At 64.3% G+C, this 19299-nt stretch overlaps 1 protein-coding gene across 2 annotated transcripts; it reads right to left on the minus strand.

Annotated features, from left to right (window-relative positions):
* Nucleotides 1-4196: 4196 nt before the first annotated feature.
* SNTA1 (syntrophin alpha 1) lies at nt 4197-18673 on the minus strand. Of its 2 annotated transcripts, none has more exons than XM_075721149.1 (8): nt 18387-18673; nt 15602-15787; nt 7935-8133; nt 7624-7831; nt 7425-7555; nt 5384-5580; nt 5118-5305; nt 4197-4289 (listed from the first exon to the last, which is right to left on the minus strand). In XM_075721149.1, the coding sequence occupies exons 1-8, from the start codon at nt 18658-18660 to the stop codon at nt 4197-4199; spliced, it is 1476 nt and encodes a 491-aa protein (XP_075577264.1). In that variant the 5' UTR covers nt 18661-18673. The 2 variants fall into 2 exon arrangements, with proteins under 2 accessions (XP_075577264.1, XP_075577263.1); XM_075721148.1 differs by having other exon boundaries at nt 7425-7547; nt 7616-7831.
* Between the last annotated feature and the right edge of the window lie 626 nt (nt 18674-19299).

The following is a 19299-nucleotide window of genomic DNA, read 5'->3' on the forward strand; positions in this document are numbered from 1 at the left end:
TCAAAGACGCTGCTGGGCTTAGGGAGAGATCTCCAGCTGCCACGGGCTCCTCTTGGGGAGGCAGTTTCTATCCTCTGTTTCTGGGAGGTTTATAGAATCATCGAATAGTTTAGGTTGGAAAAGACCTTTAAGATCATCCAGTCCAACCATTAACCTAACATTACCAAGTCCACACTAAACCAGTCAAGGGTAGACTAGACTAAACCATGTCCCAAGGTGCCACATCTGCCCGTTTTTTGAACGCTTCCAGGGATGGGGACTCCACCACCTCTCTGGGCAGCCTGTTCCAATGCTTGACTACCCTTTCCGTGAAGAAGAAAGTCCAAGTCCTCCACTAAACCAATTAAGGGTAAAGTAGTAATTAATTTCATAAGGTCCCACATCGCTCGGATAAATAAGAGGCAGTTGTCTTATTCACAGGCCCCTTTGCAAGAGCATCACCAGGGAAAGGGTCCCGTCAAGCAGAGGAGGGTGCCCAAAGGGTGAAGCAGCTGAGAAACCACCATAAAATACATGGGGGGGGGGGTGGAAATGATTCTATGATCTATGATTCTGTGATTCTAAATCCCCACCCCATCACCTCTATCAAATGCAAAGAAATCAAAGAAAAGAAATGTCCGTCTCTGAACTAAGCCATTCCTTTCATAGCGCAGGCACGGAGCGGGACGGTCCGCCTGAGCTGCGCTAGTAGAGGCAACACAGTTTGCAGTCTGTAAGATTAATAGGAAATCTGCTCTGGATTGGGAGTGATTCCCTCTTTTATTGGAATGAACCCCAAAGAGTAATGGCTGTAGGGCAGGAAGAGGAAGGTAAATTGCAGTAATAATGTGTTTCTTTGTGCAGACATGCTTTTGATCATAGAAAAATACACCATCTGTTTCTAAATTACTTGTTGTATTGATTTAACAGTTAGTAATGTGGGTTGGTTTGTTGGTTGGGTGGTTTGTTTTTTTTTTTTCTCTCCCTTCTTTTTCTTTTGCAAATCCATTTTGCAAGCTCTCCTGGAAATCTGACAGTTATGTGCAATAAAAAGTAGGGGCTTGTTCATCAGGAAAGATTGCTGCTGCCAGCCGTGGGGCTCCGTGCGGGGAGGAACGGGCGGTACCTGGGTGGGCTCCTCGAGCCCCCGCCTCTCAGCACCCTGTCCCGCAAAATGCTGAGCAGCCGGGTGCTCACGCGCCCCGTAAGAACTATTTCTGCACTCCACATAAGCTGTTCTTGAGCTTTCTCCCTGCTCAAACCGCATGCACCCCACTGCCCTCGTTGCTTTGCGTTTTTACTGCTTTCCTTCCATTTTTTGCAGCTTAGGGCCTGCTTCTCCCCCTGCACCCCAAAGGCCGCGACGGCGCCAGGGGCCGGGCAGCCGGGAGCGGTTCTGCGGGTGGCAAACCGCGTCCTGCCCCAAACGCCTCCCGCGAGACGCACCCCTTCGCGGGGGCAAGGGCAAGGGCAGCCTCCCCCTCGCCTGCCAGGGACCGGCTCCTCTTCGTTAGGCAAATCATCAATTTCCCAGCGGGGCGTCGAGGTTCGCTCCAACCAGAGCAGAAACCCTGCGGCTCGCGGCCTCCTCCCCTACGAGTGCCACCTCCGCTTAACGAGCACCCGGGCGCTTCACACACGCTTTCCCCGATCCGGGGAAACGGGGATTCCCCCTCTCAACCCAGGCGGCTGCAGCCCGGCCCGCCACGCTGCCGACGCACCCCCCCCGCGCCGACCGGTGCCGCGACGGGGACGACTCCGGACAGCGCAACGGGGTGCATGACTTATTAAAGACTATATGATTTTGCTGCTAATTAGTTGCTATTATTCAGCCTGCAGCCTGAGCGTTAGCCTTCTCCCCAGCTAATGGCTTTCCTGGGAGGCTCTGGGCTCCCCCACATACAGGGCCAGGACAGAGGCCTCACCTGGAGCCCCGCGCCCAGCTCGGGGGCCCTCGGCACAAGAGGGACGTGGAGCTGTTGGAGCGGGCCCAGAGGAGGCCACAAAAATGATCCGAGGGCCGGAGCCCCTCTGCTGCGAGGCCAGGCTGGGGGAGCTGGGGGTGTTCAGCCTGGAGAGGAGAAGGCTGCGGGGAGACCTGAGTGCGGCCTGGCAGCGCTGAAAGGGGCCTGCAGGAAAGACGGGGACAGGCTTTTTAGCAAGGCCTGTTGTGACAGAACAAGGAGTAATGGATTTAAACTAAAGAAGAATAGATTTGGACTGGACATAAGGAAGACATTTTTTACACTGAGGGCGGTGAGGCACTGGCAGAGGTTGCCCAGAGAGGCGGAGGCCCCATCCCCAGAACCATCCCAGGCCAGGTTGGACGGGGCTCTGAGCACCCTGCTCTGGTTAAAGCTGTCCCTGGCACTGCAGGGGCTGGGCTGGGTGATCCCTAAAGGTCCCTTCCCACCCAAAGCGTTCTATGGTTCTAAAAGGAGCAGGTTAACCCAGAATTTGTCACTGTGCCACGATGTGAACGCAGCCCTTTCCCGTCCCGGCGTCCCCGTGCGGGCGCAGGCGCTGTGCTGACAGCTCTGCCACTGGGCTAGCGCTGGGCTAGCCCATCTCGCCGCCCCGCAGAAACGCGCTGGCAAACCGCACCTCGGCAAACCGCACCTCGGCAAACCGCACCTCTCATTAAACCACGCCAATGGCTCCCGGCACCGGCGCAGCACGTTCCCCGAGGAGACGGGGGCACCATTGGGTGGCCAACAGCTCTCGCCACACTCCCGGAGACCCCTCAAGGGCCAGCGCCCTCGCTTTTTGGGAGAGAAAAGGCTTTTCGGTGCCGAGCCCCACGCTAACAGGGATTCACCTGGGGCAACAGTGGCCGAGGTTAATCTGGGAAGCACTCGGTAAATACCGGCTGTGCTGCGGGTGTGCCGGGAGCCCGCAGACACCATAACCACGCCGCGAGGGCTGCCTTCGCTGCCCAACTTTTCCAGCAAGGGCGGCACGTGAGAGGAACGACGTTCAAAGCCTCTGCCGCCGCCCAGCCAGGCAGCTACTTTTACTGGAAAAAGAAAAATATAAAAAGCAAAACACGGAATTTTTTTGAGTTTGGAAACAATGCCCGCCCTCCACTGAGCATCCCAAAGCACGAAGCGAAGGTTATTCAAACCCACCTGGTATCGCCAAAGCTGGCGCGGGCATCGGCGCGTCCCTCTCTGCTGTGCCCAGTGCAGTGTCAGGTGCCTTAAAAGACTTTTGTCCCCATCCGACACCCCCCCCCAGGGTCCCCAGCACCCCCAGCCCAACACCGCCAGCTCACAGCAACGTCCCCCAGCCTCCAGGCAAAACCTTTCCTACCCCTGGCAGAAAACACCCCGAAGCACAGCCCAGGTATCACCCCCGTACAGATTTTCTACTCCAAGTGAAACCAGGAGACAGATCGTGGCTCCTGCTGGTTGGGGTCTGCAATGTTTATTTGACTCCCCCCCCTCCCCCCCCCCAAAAAAAAAAGGCATTTTCATGCAGAATTTTTTGGTTCATAAAAGTTGTTTCCCAGCAGCCACCTGACAACCCTCCCCCCTAAACCGAGAAATAAAGTGACCCAGGAGTTAGCAAAATAAAATGAACCATCCAACTCCCGACAAAGAAAAGTGGTTCCTATCATTTGGTAAAATACAGAAAAATTTGGCAAATAGAGCTGATCTGCAGTTCCCATCTCTCAAGCACCACAGAGCTGGCTGCAGTCTCCAGCCCTCCGGCTGTCTGTCTGTCTGGGGGACAGACACACGTCCTCGCGCTGCAGGACCTGGGGACTCTCCGGGGGGTCCAAGCCAGGCGGGCGAGAGCTGCCGCGTCAGCGTTTTTAACTGGGCGATATAAATATAAAACATCGATACAAATAGGTTCTTTGTACAGAAAATATCATCTCACAAGGCACTGGGGTGACGACCGCGCAGCCGCTCGCGGCGGGCTCCGACCAGGCTTCTCCAGCCGCCGCTGAGCATCGGAGTGGGAGGAAGGAGGGGAAGAAGGCACCGGAGAAGTCCCGGTGCTGCCATCCAAGAGGGATTTCACCCCACCGCTGCCCCCCGACGCCCCGGGAGCTGTTTTTCCCAGCCGGACAGTGCTTTTCCTCGGCGGGGTGGTGTGACCCCGCGGGGACTCCAGTCTCCCCGGGGTGGCTTGGGGCTGGGTTTGGCCTGGAGGGAGGTGCATAGATCGGCCGGGGCTGGGGCCGCTCCGCCCGGAGCCCCTCTCCCTCCTCACGCCAGCAGCCCCAGCCGGGTCACCTTGGCCGAGAGGAAGGAGTGGATGATGAAGACGATGGTTTTGGGGCAGGAGTGAAGGTCCAATTGCTGCAAGAAAGGAACGGAGGGGTGTTTGCAATGGGGAGGGCCGTTCATGGAGCAGCCAGCCTTCTACTTGCGGCGGGGACCACCCAGAGCCCCCCGAACCCCACCACAGCCTTGCCAGGGACCACCCAGAGCCCCCTGAAGCCCACCACAGACCTGCCTGGGATCACCCAGAGCCCCCCGAACCCCACCACAGCCTTGCCGGGGTCCACCCAGAGCCCCCTGAAGCCCACCACAGCCTTGCCGGGGTCCACCCAGAGCCCCCCGAACCCCACCACAGCCTTGCCGGGGTCCACCCAGAGCCCCCCGAACCCCACCACAGCCCTGCCGGAGTCCACCCAGAGCCCCCCAAACCCCACCACAGCCTTGCCAGGGACCACCCAGAGCCCCCCGAACCCCACCACAGCCCTGCCGGGGACCACCCAGAGCCCCCCGAACCCCACCACAGCCTTGCCCAGGGACCACCCAGAGCCCCCCGAACCCCACCACAGCCCTACTGGGGTCCACCCAGAGCTGCCCGACCCCCCCCCCCAGCCTTGCTGGGGACCACTCAGAGGCCCCCAAACCCTACCACAGCCTTACTGGGGACCACCCAGATCCCCCTGGACCCCACCACAGCCTTACTGGGGCCCTAGGGAGGGACATGCACCGTGGGGGCTGTGTGTGGCCAGGGCTGGGCGATGAGCTGTGCCTCACCCCCGTGTGCCAGGCAGGGTGGGTGGCTTGCACAGGGTGGGTGCTGTGCTGCGCAGGGTGGGTGCTCTGCTCCCCGTCTCCCCCCGGGGCCGGTGGGATCGTGGGTGGGGGGTGGCGAGGGTGAAGCCAACTCACAATCTCTCCCTCCGGGCCACCAAAGTCCAGGTAGAGCATCTTGGTGCCATCATCGGAGGACATCTGCAGCTTCTCAAAGGGCTGCTGGAGCAGGATGGTCTTGCTGAGCCCGGGCTCGGTGGTGGAGATGGTGAAGCCCTTGTCGATGTGGATGGAGAGGGTGCAATCCTGCCCCTTCCACGTGCAGGCTGGGGACGAGGACAGGGACAGGGGTGAGACGGCGGCCGCCCGCCCCGCCGCCCGGGCCCCCCCGGCTCCCCGCTGACCTGCCGAGACCTCCTGGACCAGCTCGGCGGCCCCGTGGGTGCCGTCCACCAGCAAGCGGGTCCACAGCGCCAGGTCGCGGGGGGTCTCCAGGCTGAAGAGGTGGGTCTGCACGCCCAGCCGGCCGCCGGTGCGCAGCGCGAACGACAGCTCCGCCTCGTACAGCGCCGAGCCCTTGGCCGGCCCCGAGTGCACCAGCCTGCGGCACGGCTCCGCGCTCAGCACCGCTCCGCACCCCGCACCCCGCACCCCGCACCCCGCACCCCGCTCGGCTCCGCTCCGCGGTGCTGGCTGCGCGGCGGGGCCGGCAGGGGGCGCTGCAGCCCCGCGGATGCGCGTGTCCCCCCGTGTCCCCCCCCCCGCCCGCAGCCAGCACCTTCCGCGGCCAAACCCACCGGGGACGCCCCGAACCCCCTGAGCACCCCCCCCCCCCCCGGCCCTGACGCCCCGACACCCTCCGGGACACCCCGACACCGCCCCGGGCACTGCCACCGCCCGCAGTGCCGTGACACCCCCCCGGGCACTGCCACCCCCCCCGGGGCACTGCCACCCCCACCCCCGGGCACTGCCACCCCCCCGGGGCACTGCCACCCCCCCCGGGCACTGCCACCCCCCCCGGGGCACTGCCACCCCCACCCCCAGGCACTGCCACCCCCCCCCGGGCACTGCCACCCCCCCCCCCGGGCACTGCCACCCCCCCCCCGGGCACTGCCACCCCCACCCCCGGGCACTGCCACCCCCACCCCCGGGCACTGCCACCGCCCCCAGTGCCGTGCCACCCCCCGGGCACTGCCACCCCCCGGGCACGGCCACCATCCCGTGGGCTCCCCATTATCCCCGCTCCTCTGCCATCAGCCCAGCGCCCTGCCACCACCCCTGGGCTTTACCGTCATCCCAAAAGCTTCTGCCACCACCCTGGAGCTCTGCCCTGACCCCCAGCCCCTGCCACCACCCCCAGCCCCTGCCACCACCCTGGGGCTCTTGCCCTGTCCCCCAGCCCCTGCCACCACCCTAGGGCTCTTGCCCTGACCCTCAGCCCCTGCCCTAACCTCTCAACACTGCCACCACCCTGGGGCTCTGCCCTGACTCACAAACTCCCACCACCACCCTGGGGCTCTTGCCCTGACCCCCAGCCCCTGCCACCACCCTGGAGCTTCACCACCACCCCTGGGGCTCTGCCCTGACCCCCAACCCCTGCCATCACCCTGCGACACTGCCACCACCCTGGGGCTCTTGCCCTGACCCCCAGCCCCGGCCCTAACCCCTCGACACTGCCACCACCCTGGGGCTCTTGCCCTGACCCCCAGCCCCTGCCACCACCCTGGAGATCCACCACCACCCTGGGGCTCTGCCCGGATCCCCAGCCCCTGCCACCACCCCTGGATGCTGCCACCACCCCCAGTCACTGCCACCAACGCTGCGGCTCTGCCCCAACCCACAGCCCGCACCATCACCCTGGGGCTCTTACCCTGACCCCCAGCCCCTGCCACCACCCTGGAGCTTCACCACCACCCCTGGGGCTCTGCCCTGACCCCCAGCTCCTGCCCTAACCTCTCGACACTGCCACCACCCTGGGGCTCTGCCCTGACCCCCAGCCCCTGCCACCACCCTGGGGCTCTGCCACCACCCTGGAGCTCCACCGGCACCCCTGGGGCTCTTGCCCTGCTCCCCAGCCCCTGCCACCACCCTGGGGCTTCACCACCACCCCTGGGGCTCTGCCCTGACCCCCAACCCCTGCCATCACCCTGCGACACTGCCACCACCCTGGGGCTCTTGCCCTGACCCCCAGCTCCTGCCCTAACCCCTCGACACTGCCACCACCCTGGGGCTCTTGCCCTGACCCCCAGCTCCTGCCCTAACCCCTCGACACTGCCACCACCCTGGGGCTCTCCCATCACCCCTGGGGTTCTGCCCTGACTCACAAACTCCCACCACCACCCTGGGGCTCTTGCCCTGATCCCCAGCCCCTGTCGCCACCCCCCAGATGCTGCCACCACCCTGTCCCCACGCAGGGCAGGAGGGCGCAGGGCCGGCGGCCCCTACCTGGTAGCGATGAGGGGGTAGCTGTGCACGGGCTTGCCCAGGGCTTCGCGGCTCTGCGGCAGGCTGCCATACAGCAGCAGCTCCTTCTCGGTGAGGACGGCCAAGAGGTTCCTGGTGCCGGCACTAGGGAGCTGCAAGGGCAGGAGGTGAGGGCCACTGGCAGCACGGAGGTCAGGGGCAGCGGGGGGCACGGGGGTACCTGCTCGGTCAGCCAGCCCACGTGCTTGATGTCCCGTCCGGCCACCGTGCTGGTGCCCGCCAGCTGGGCTCGCAGCTCCTCCTTCACCCGCGGCAGCAGCGCGCCCGCGTTGGCCTGGATGGCGCTGAGCCACGACTGTGCCGTGGCCTCGTCCTTCGCCCGCAGGAAGAGCGCGACGCGCCCGTCTGCCGAGCACACCTCCAGGTACCTGCAGGGACATGGCCCCGCTGGGTCCCCGCTGGGTCCCCGCCGGCCCTCAGCACCCTGGGGCACCGCGGTGGCATCGCCACGCCCTGGCACCACGCCCTGACCTGTGCTCCGGGTCGGCGGGGAGGCACTTGCGGGATACGTAGCACATCTTCAGAGGCACCGTCCTGCCCTCCCGGAGCTCCCGAGGGGGTAGGAGGGGGGACGACCGCTTCTGCAGGGCGGTGGGAGAGGGGTCCCAGCTGACCGTCGCCCCCGCGGAGGAGTTCTTGAAGTAGGGGGAGATCTCCTTCATGTACTTCACTGCAAGAGAGGCAGCACCCGCCTGAGGGCACGGCACAGGCCACGGCACCATCATCCTGCCCACCAGCGCCCGTCTGCTCCCCTGGAGCCCCTTGCACCATCCCTGCGCTGCAGCTGGTACCTCCTTCGCTACCTCCCCGGAGCCATCACCCATGGGTGCTGCAGCAGGTCCCCTGCCCAGCATCCCTGTGGGTGCGGGACGGGATGGCACCGGTGGGCGAGGTCATACCAGAGGGTGACATGACTCCCGGTGCCTCTGCCCCACCATCCCTGCCCGGGGGAGTCTCCTGGGAGGGGTAAAAATGGCCTTTCCCCCCTTTTTTCTTCCCTTTAACCCGGATCAGTTCACAGATCCAAGCCTGATCGGGTCCCCGGGGCGGCACACGGAGGCAGGGGGCGGGGAATGGGCAGGAGTCCCAGGCCAAAATTACACAGTCCAAACTGTGCTGGTACAGCCGGTCCCACCGCCAACTGGGAAAAACAGCTCTCAAATACCATGGCTTGGCCCCAGGAAAAGCCTCGAGCTGCGTGCCCGCAGCTCGCACAGCCCTGCCCCGTGAGTTATAAACCAGGCACAAGAAACCAGCTTTCCGTCCCCGGCGAGTCTGGCTCCGGGGCCAGAGCCCTCAGAGCCGCGCTGGGACGGCAGCCGGCTCCCGAAGTTTAGGGGAAGGGGGAGATGAAAGTCGCCGCAAATTGGCGAGGCCCCATAGCTATATCCTGAAAATTCGGTCGGCGGCACCAGCCAAAAAGCTTTGGCTGAGCAGGGGAGGATGCCCCGCATGCCGCAGTGGGACCGGTCGCGGTCCTGCGCCGAGGGCAGCGTGGGATGGGCTGGTGGCTCCGGGGAAGGGCTCCCCTTTGGTGGCCTTTGGGGAAAGGGCCATGGGACAGACCCGTGCCTGCTGCCGTGTCCCCAGCTGTCACCGCTGGTTGCACTCCAGCTCCAGGGCAGCGGCGTGGGTGGCAGGAGGGGGACACGAGCGTGGCTTTGCAGCCAACTCCTGTAGGTGACTGTCAGTGGACCAGCTCCATCGCTGCAGCAAAGCCGCGGCAGCCTGATTTTGTGCCAGAAAAAAAGCCCTTTTCCCACCAGGAGAGAGTCTGCACGCAGAGCCTGCCATCCCCATCCTCCACCTGCCCACCACCACCCACCCTCCCCTTCGTTCCCATCCCAGCGAGCTCCCCAAAACCTCTGAATCCTGCAATCCCGCAGAGGCAGAGCCCCGCAGGCTGCCCCGCTCTGCCCGGCCCCAGCGGGACGCAGCTATAAATGGCTGTGACACCGCTGCGGCCCGTGGCTCCGGTTACCCCGCGCGGTGGCCAGGGCCACGGAGGCGGCATGGGGCCACCAGCCTCGCGCCCTGCACCTCCCGTTATAAATAGCGGCCGCGTTCCCGCTGGCATTTGAGCCGGGCTGGATTTTACCCCAAGTCATTAATCTTGGCAGTGGGGACCGGCCATTATCCCGCTGCCTGGGAACTAATTGGAGTTCAGAAAGATATCATTCAGCCGCTGAAACCCGAGCAGCGTCCCCATGCCAGCCCGTGGCTCCCGGGGCACGCGGAGGACGTCACCGGCATCAGCTGTGCGATGGTGGGGTCACATCCCAAAAGAGCAACGGAGGAGAGGAGCAGTGCCCGGCCCAGGGCAGGGCACGGAGAATCAGGCAAGGGCCAGCGCACGTGCCTCTCCGGCACGTGGCTTTAAGGAGGATTTAAGGATGAAGCACCGACGGGTTCCCGCAGCGCAGGGGGATCCCGACCCGGTGCAGGGAGCCAGGACACAATGGGGGCTGGGGTGCTCCCTAGGGAGCCGCGCACCCGGAGCTGGGCCACCGTCCCGTGGGAGCTGCTGTCCCCTCCGATGACGGCTGCATTTCAGAGACACACGGCCCGGCCGGGGGACAGGGTGCGACAGTGCCGTCCCCAGCCTGCTCCGCAGCAGTACCCACTGCACCCCTGCCCATCCCTGCAAAGCAAAAATGAAGCCGCGGAGATTTCCCGGCACGGGCTTTAGAGTGGCTTGACTTGCACTTCTGCCAGTCCCTTCGCTGCAGCGGAATTGCCTGGTATTGAATGGATTAACGAATTACACCTATCTCATTAAAGCAAACAACTCGGACCATATTATGCATCTTCTCTGCTACTGGTGACTAATTCTTGTACTGGTGTTTTGGTGGGTTTTTTTTAATTAACACCTTGCAGCGCTGGGGCTCCCAGGCTCGCTGCCTTCTTTTTGTTAGCCAGCACCCCTCCAAAAATCCCTCGGCAGAAATACTCCACCTCCGGCAGCCAAAGAGCCCCCTCGGTGCCTGCTGGGCAGATCCCTGCGGTCCCCAAAGCCACGCTGCCTCCATGCTCTCCGCTCCCCGGGGCAGACGGCCTGTCCCACTCAGCTTCTCCGGCACGGACAAGAGGGGACAAATAGGACCTCTAGCACTCAGGGCTTTGCACTGAATAAACACTTTATTTTAGGTTTGAAGGGAACAGGAAACGTCTCTGGGGAGGCCATGTGTGAGCGTCGCGTGCACCCCGAACCCCGCAGCGAGCTGCATCGGGGACATGTTTAACCGAAGGCCCTAGGTCTGCCCTGCTCTTCTGTCCCTGTTGCAGTTGGGTTTTTTTCTCAGTACTCCAGAAAGGGGCAAAAACCACCAAAATCCCTTGGGTTTACTTCTTGGGTAACAGATCCTCCCCCTCCACAAGCCCGTCCCTCCCAAGGACAGGGAACAAACCCATCGCTGCGCCCTCGATCCCCAGTCATAGAATAGAATCATAGAATCACTTAGGTTGGAAAAGACCTTGAAGATCATCCAGTCCAACCATTAACCTACACTACCAAGTCTACTCTAAACCAATCAAGGGTAGACTAGACTAAACCATGTCCCAAAGTGCCACCTCTGCCCGTTTTTTGAATACTTCCAGGGACGGTGACTCCCCCACCTCTCTGGGCAGCCTGTTCCAATGCTTGACCACCCTTTCTGTAAAGAAATTTTTCCTAATTTCCAACCTAAACCTCCCCTGGCGCAGCTTGAGCCCATTTCCTCTCGTCCTTTCGCTAACTACTTGGGAGAAGAGCCCAACACCCACCTCACTACACCCTCCTTTCAGGGAGTTGTAGAGAGCGATCAGGTCTCCCCTCAGCCTCCTCTTCTCCAGGCTGAACACCCCCAGCTCCCTCAGCCGCTCCCCATCAGCCCTGTGCTCCAGACCCTTCCCCAGCTTTGTTGCCCTTCTCTGGACACGCTCCAGCACCCCAATGTCTTTCTTGTATTGAGACATTGGACATTGGACAGTCACCACGTCCCATCCCGCGACGCGCGCGTGGCTCAGCACCGCCCGAAGCCGAGCTCCTGCCCCGCCCCGGGGGGCTTTGCCGAGGAGGCACAAACCTTCTTCCAGCCAGGAAAGGTGCCCCGGGCACACGGACGCCCAGCAGCAGGCTCGAGAGCACCCACCTGCTGCTCCGGCCACCAGCCGGGTGCTGGCACGCTCTGCTCCAGCCCGGAGATCACAGCACGGATTCATGGCGGAGAGGTTTAAGCCTGCGCTGCCAGTCAGGGGTAGGATGGGTCCTACTGTTTCCCCCCCAAAAGCTTTCCAGCAGCCTCCGTAGGGTGCTGTGCGTCAAAAAGGTCCAACCGTACGGGTGACCATCGCATCGGAAAGGCTTCCGGAGAGGTCCTGAAGATCCAGCGCTGGCCCTAAGGAGATGCTAAGCCCATCTCCAGCTCGTCCCTCTCTGCCTCAGGACTAACGATGCAAAATTAACATGTGAAATTGGGCGGGGGGGAGGTCAGCAAACGCACATCCCAAAGAGACGCTCTGAAACAACCTGTAAACTTCAAGCCGACGCTGCGATGTGCTTCCGAAACGCTCAGCGCAGGGGCTGCCGCAGCCGCCCCGGCCAGCAGCCCACCCAGGGACTGTCCCCGGCTCCCGGCTCCGAGCACGAACAAGGCAGGGGCTGCTGGCCCCAGCTGCCTCAGCTCAAACCCCTCTAACCCCAGGGAGGAAGACGCCATGGGATGCTGCAGGCGGAGGTGCCACCGCTGTCCCTCCTGGCCCAGGACCCTGTCCCAGCCCTCAGCACCAAATGCCATGCCCCAGCTCTTTCCTAAATATTGACTTGTGCTGCATAGCCAGCGGTGACCCACGGGCTGAGTGATGCCAGGGAGATCATGGGACAACTCTCCACGTTTCAATGGGAGGAGAAATGTCCCCAGAAAAGTCCCCAGGGAAAGGAAAGCTTCGGGGCAGCGAGGTGTGGAGGAGGTTGCGGACCCTCGCTGTCTCTCTGCATCATCCTAGGGCAGGTCCAAAGCCTCTGTTTCTGCTTTGGTTCGTTACCACGCTGAAACCGTGAGAGCACCCACAGCGGTGCCCAACCGCTCAGACCCCGAGGACCCTCACATCTGCCAGAAGACGTTCACCTCAGCATCGCACAACGGGCTGGGGGCCACCTCAGGGCTTTCTCTCCCAAAACCCTTCCGAGCCCCGAAGCGTGGCAGCGACAGGGAACTGCTCAAATCCTGGCTGCCAACACCCGCCTCCGCTCGAAACCCCCTTCTGCTCTGCCTCGTGCGTTATTCACCCCAGGGTCACTTAAATTTTGTGCGGATTTCACATTTCACACCATGAGCATCTCCACCCTCTGCGACCTCCTTGGCTTCCCACACGTAGGGCAGTCAGCCTGCCCCAGCGCCACGCTCTCCACGCACCCCTGAGCTTTTCTGAATTTTAAGCTTCCAAGTTATTACTTGGCCGAGCGAGTCCTGGAGAGCTGCGACAGCCCCAGGAGCTCCCCTGCAGCCAGCGAGCCCTGGGCTGCCACGGAGGCCAGATGCCTGCGGCTGTCCCAGCTCCTCCTCCCCACTGCTCCCAGTTCTCTCCCCGTGCCAACACGGCACAGGGGCCTCGCCGGGAAAACCGCTCCTGGCACCGCAGCCCTTCCCAGGGCAGCTGGAAGGATGTTTATCAGCCTTTCCCCTGCCGTGGAGGGTGTCTGGATACCAAGCAATGCAAAAAAAAAAAAAAAAACACCCAAACAAAAACAGGGAAAAAATAAGGTAAGGGAGAGCAACTCTCCCCAAAATAACAATGTAATATAAATACAGTCAAACTCCTCCTGCAAATATCAAGAGGGGAGTTTGGCGCATCCAAAAAGAATCTTGGCAGGACACGCCGAGAGGTGTCTGCAGCAGCCAGGCCAGCAATGACACCCAGGAGCCAGAAGCCAGGCAGAGCAGCCCGGGGTGAGATCTGGCACCCGGAGCCACTGCTGATACCTGGATTAAAACTCGGCACCTCCCAGCTCTGCCATTTTGGAGACCCTCACCCCAACTCACCGTCCTGGATGCAGTAACCGTAAGGGAAGTTGGAGTCGCCCCGGCCGTGCACGGGGACCGGAAAGCGCCTGCTTGACGTTAAGGCCATCGTGCTGCTTTTCACCGAGCCCTGGCGCGAGCGCAGGCAGGAGAAGGGAGCGGGGAAGCCCCCGCTTTGGCACCCTTCAAGCACTTTAAGGCCACCACGCCGCGGTGCCAGCCCCGCCATCCTCCACAGGCAGGGCTGTACCGTGCCGGCAAACCCAAACAGGGGAGGAGATGGAGAGGCACCGTGTGCGTACCCGATGTCCGCAATCGGATGAGCAGCGGAGACCCCTGCCCTGCTCTGGCTGTTGCCTGCAACACCCCTGAGCAACACCGTGCCGCAGGAGCCTGACGCCAACAGCTACAAACGAATCGCAAAGCCTCCGGCGTGTCGCGGTGGGAGCCAGCCCAGCCCCGGTCTCCTCCCAAGGGTACCTGCTGGGAGTTTTAATTAATTAAGAAGCCCAGCGGGTCATACCTGAGCTCAGCGAGCTACGGCAAAGGCCCTGCCTGCAGCCCTGGAGGGCAACCACGGGATGGCAGCCTGCAGCCCTGGGAGGGCAACCTGGCAGCACCCGGCTCCCCATGGGGATGGAGGAGGAAGAGGTGGTCCAAGGAGAGAAGTTGTTCTCTACAGAAAGGGCAGCTCATCTCCACCTCCCGCAGGACCTCTAGCAGAAAGGAAACCCACGCCAAAGTAAAGGATGAAAAGAAAATAACAGAGAGAGGGTGGTCCGAGAACAGCGGCTATGGGGAGGAATTTCGCAGACTCCCAGAGAAAGAGGCTCTTGTATTTCTCTTCGGTCAGGAAAAAAAAAAAAAACCCAACCCCACCAACAACCCTATCTGCTCCTAGCAGCTGTGCAGAGCAGCACATTCCTCCGGCTGAACCGTGGTCCTGCGGCTCCCAGGAGAGGAGGAACCCACAGCAGAAAGGGCTGAGCGAAGCTAAAAATGAAAATCTGGAGCTGAGACAATCTGGGGAAGGCACAGGAAAGCAAGAGCCACGGCGGTCGCTGGCAGCAGAAGACACAGAGCTCTTCTTTGTCCAGGCAGAGCCAAGAGCACTGCTCCCAAATAAAACCTCCCGTTGGGATCTGCAGCACTACAACCACGCCGGGCAGGGTCCCCGGTGCTGAGACCCTCCTGGTTAGCCGGGGTGGCCCGGGAGGTGGTCAGCGGTGAGGGTCCCATCCTGGGGGACAGCCCCTGGGTGCTGACCCCTGCCCGGCCAAGCTGGCAGAGGGTGGGCAAGCGTGAACAGCTGTGAAGGGTAACGGGAGAAAAGCGGGGTCCCTCCTCCCGTGGTCCCAACCCACCAGCGCTCACCCACTCCCCAAGACAGGTTTGGGGGGCTCCCGCAGCCTGCCAGCCCCCACAGGGCTGGGAGACACCAGGGAGCGGCCACCCGGTACCAAGAGGGAGCCCATTCCCAGGGGACCGGCTTCAGCCTCCCCCGGCACGGCGAGGGCTACGAGCCCTGGGGTGTTTGTAGCCTCGGCTGCCAGACCTGGGGGGGGCCGCAGTTGGGGTTCAGCTCCTGCGGCCGCGCTCCTGAGCTGGCCCTGCCTGCCCCCAGCAGCCTGTTCCTCCTGCTTGCCCAAAATCCACCCCAGCAAACCAAAAGGTGCCCAGCAAGGAGCGGGGTGCCGGCGTACCCCCTCCCCGCTGGCGTGAGCCTGCAGAGCCGCACAGCCCCGCTCCAGCCGAGGATGCGGGTTTAAATGAAAATCACAGGAAAAGCAGAAAGTTTTCCACGGCCCCAGGAACCACAGAGCTCAGGGTGATATCGTACGATAGAGTCGCGAAGCCCGTAAACCCGCCCCAAGCCCCCCGTCGCTGCGGAGCCGCTGGGCATCGAGCGGTGGCACGCGTTCCTCCCTCTCCGGAGGGAGATCCCAGCGGCAACTTCCAGCCCTCCGGATGAGCCGATAACCCAGCCTGCACGTGGTGTTTTCCATTTGACAGAGTACGCAAATGCGTACGCAGGCGACGCGCCACCCCCACGCTCCCAGCACGTCGCCAGGAAAAATGGGGATCGGCCCCCCAGAAGCAGGAGGAGCCTCGTCCCCCCCTCGCATCCTCATCTCCTACCTTCCAAGACCACCTCCTTGCCCGTCTTCTTCAGCGCCTGCACCGCCTCGTCGTGCGTCGCCTCCGACAGGTCGGTCCCGTTGACGGAGAGGATGGCGTCCCCCACGTACAGCGCCTCGGTCTGATCCGCTGCCAGCCCCTTAAATATCTTGGAGATCAAGATGGGCATTTTATTCTCTCGGCCACCTTGAAACAGAAAGAGAAAGGAAGCGCTTGAGGCTGTTGGAGCGCACGGAGGAGCGGGTGGCGAGGGGGATGCTCGGGTACCCGCCGGCCCCAGCCCGTCTCCCCGCGCTCAGCCGCGCCGTGCCAGGGCATCCCGCTGCCCCATTTCCCCGGATGCCCGCGGCGCGCTCGTAACAACCGCAGCGGCCAAAATACCACGCAGCTTTACAGCGGACGAAGACGGTGGCTCCAAAACCACTCCGAACGGTCGCGGATTTCCTCGCAGAGCAAACGTGTACCCTGGCCACCTCCCCATGAGTTTTGGCAGGAAAGCGTGTCTTTATTTGCATTATTAATCGTGTGTGCTGAGCGACCATCCCCGCTCCGAGGACTTCGTGATCTCAGCAGATGAGACAGCTGAATGCTTTTGGAGAGGCAAAAGAGCCAGGGAGAAGCGAACCCATGTAGCTGTTTGCTCCTCTCCGCGCAGCAGCCCTATTTACCTGCTGCTCCCCGTCCTCCAGCCGAAAGCGATGCGATCCAAACCTCCCGGCGGCTCGAGGAGATCAACTTGCACGTTAACTTTTGAACCCGCAGGGAGATCCGAGCAGCGTCGCTGCCAGCGTGCCAGGGAGACGCGGTGCAGCAGCCACTGCCAAGCCCCGGCAGGAGCCGCCGGGGATCGGCAGCCCCCCGAGACGTGCCCTGGCCAGCCCATCCCCAGGAGCCTCGTGGGACGATGTCTCATCGTGAGACGATCTCTCACCCCGCAATGATCTCTCATCCCGCAGGGAGATGTTGAGCCCAGCCCATTGCCACCGCCCGCCCCGGGGCTGCTCCCCAGCATCGCCTCGCTCAGCCGCCTGCCAAGCCGCTCGCTCGGAGGGCTCCGGTTATCAGCTGTCAGAGGCCCCCGCGGGGGCTGCTCCGAGCCCGTCCTTACAGCGGCGGCTCCTCGCCCGGGCTGCCTGCGCCGGGAGCCCCTGCCAGGGCCGGGAGCCTCCGCCAGCTCGGCTCCCCGCTGTCCTGCCAGCCCGGGGAAGGCCGGCTCAGCGGCTATGGCGCCCGGCCCCTCGCCGCGTCCCGAGGCAGGACGCCTCGCCCGCACCCCGCTTTGCGGTGAAGCGTCCCCGGGTGAAACGCGGCCGGTGAAATGCTGTCCCCCAAGCAGCGGCGGTGGCACCGGCAGGGCTGCCCCACCGCCCCCAACAGCCTCCAGCTCCCAGTTCGGATGGCGACTGCTGGGTTTCCACACACGTCACTGCAAAAATAAAGTTTTAGCTGAACCAAGTGACGTTGCTCCTTCCCTGAGAGAGCCACAGAGCTAGCGGTAACTTGGCAGCCAAGGGGTTATTATGAAGGGGGCTTTATGCTTCCCAAAAGGAAGGGCTGGCAGGCTCGGGCACCCCGCAGACCCAGCCAGCGGCGCCGTTTCGATCCAGTCCCAGCAGCCGGCCATCCACGTCGCAACACCTCCCCGCTTCCAGAGGGAGCGGGAGGCTGCGGCCGCGTCCCCTCCGAGCTGGGAGGAGAAGCCGCGAGCCGGCCTGCCGCTGCCCGGGGGCTGCCGAGCCCCCCGCCCGCACGCCGCGTTGCCGACCCTCGCCCATGCACCGCCACAGCCCTTCGCCTGCCCGTCCGCTGCCCGCTTCATCCTCCTTTCACGGAGTTTCCAGCGTGCTCGGAGCGGCATGAAAAGCAAAGGCAGGCAGAAAACGCCATCCCTGCCCCAAGAGGTTTCCAGCCTGAAGTTCAGGCGAGTGACGGAGGAACGGGGCAGCTCGGGAGGGAAAACGGGGATTATAGCACTTCCTACTGCTCTGCTCTCCCGGAGCGGACATCCCCAAGCCCGAGCGCGTTGGTTTAACACCCCAGCTCTCCATCCCTGGAGATCTCCAAGGGGTTTCCAATCGCTTCCTTCGTTTTGCTGACAGTTTAAAAGGGACATTTCTCAGCACAGGGGCATTTCTCAGCACAGGGGCATTTCTCAGCCCAGGGGACATTTCTCAGCCCGGGGGACATTTCTCAGCCCGGGGGGCATTTCTCAGCCCGGGGGGCATTTCTCAGCCCGGGGGGCATTTCTCAGCCCGGGGGACATTTCTCAGCACGGGGGACATTTCTCAGCACGGGGGGTTTTCTCAGCACGGGGGGCTTTTCTCAGCCCAGGGGCACAGCGAGGACGAGGACACACCGGCACAGCCCTCCCTTTCGGCCGCTCAAGGGCAGCTTTTGTGCGACCGGGCCCCCCGCGCGTCCCACCTGCCTCACGAGACAGCACCCCACCCCTGCGTGCAAAAGGGGGTGCAGGAGCCCCCTCCAGCTCCCAAAGGAGCGCGGCGCGGGCGCGGCGGGCAGGGGCTGGCCGCTCACCGCCGCACCCCAAAGCGCTGCTCTTCGCCGGGGACGTTTGGGGTCCCGTCACCGCGCCCCTCGCCCCGCGCAGAGGCCGGCGGGGGGCAGCGCCCGGGGCGCGAAGCCCCCGGCCCCGCTCCCCCGCTCAGAGCCCCCCGGGGTTTCACTCCAGGCGCCGGAGCGAGCGGCTGCAAAGCGGCAGCAACAGGTCGGGCTGCCCGCAGCCTCCCCCGCGCCCCGGGACCCCCCGCTCCGCCCCGGCGCTCACCTTTGATGCTGATGCCGAGCCCCCCCACGTCCTGCTTGACGACGCGCACCGTGCGCCTGATGTTGGCGAGCGCCTCGGGCGCGGCGGAGCCCGGCTCGCCGCCGTTCAGCTGCGCCGCCGGGGCCTCGCCGGGGCCGGCCGCGGGGCCGGGGCCGTCGGCCGGGCTCACGCCCAGCGCGTCCTCGGCCAGGCTGAGGAGGACGCGGAGCCACTGCCCGCCGGGGCCGCGCAGCTCCAGCAGCCCGCTGCGCGGGGCGCGCCTGCCCGCCGCCATCTTCCGCGCCGCCCCCGCCGCTCCGCGCCGCTCCGCGCCCCGCGCGCCGCCCCGCGCGCCGCCCCGCGCCCCGCGCACCGCCCCGCGCACCGCCCCGCCGGGCCCGGGCTGCTGCTGCGGGGGGGACGGGGTGCGGGGGGGGAGGACGGGGCGGGGTGCGGAGGGGACCCGGGGCTGCTGCTGCGGGGGGGGACGGGGTGCGGGGGGGGGGGGGCGGGGCGGGGTGCGGAGGGGACCCGGGACCCCGGGGCTGCTGCTGCGGGGGGGACGGGGTGCGGGGGGGACCCGGGGCTGCTGCTGCGGGGGGGACGGGGTGCGGAGGGGACCCGGGACCCCGGGGCTGCTGCTGCGGGGGGGACGGGGTGCGGGGGGGGGGGGGCGGGGCGGGGTGCGGAGGGGACCCGGGACCCCGGGGCTGCTGCTGCGGGGGGGACGGGGTGCGGGGGGGGGGGGGCGGGGCGGGGTGCGGAGGGGACCCGGGACCCCGGGGCTGCTGCTGCGGGGGGGACGGGGTGCGGGGGGGGGGGGGGGCGGGGCGGGGTGCGGAGGGGACCCGGGACCCCGGGGCTGCTGCTGCGGGGTGGACGGGGTGCGGGGGGGGGGGGGGCGGGGCGGGGTGCGGAGGGGACCCGGGACCCC

This window comes from Pelecanus crispus, chromosome 14 (assembly GCF_030463565.1).
Source record: "Pelecanus crispus isolate bPelCri1 chromosome 14, bPelCri1.pri, whole genome shotgun sequence".
Taxonomy (NCBI): domain Eukaryota; kingdom Metazoa; phylum Chordata; class Aves; order Pelecaniformes; family Pelecanidae; genus Pelecanus; species Pelecanus crispus.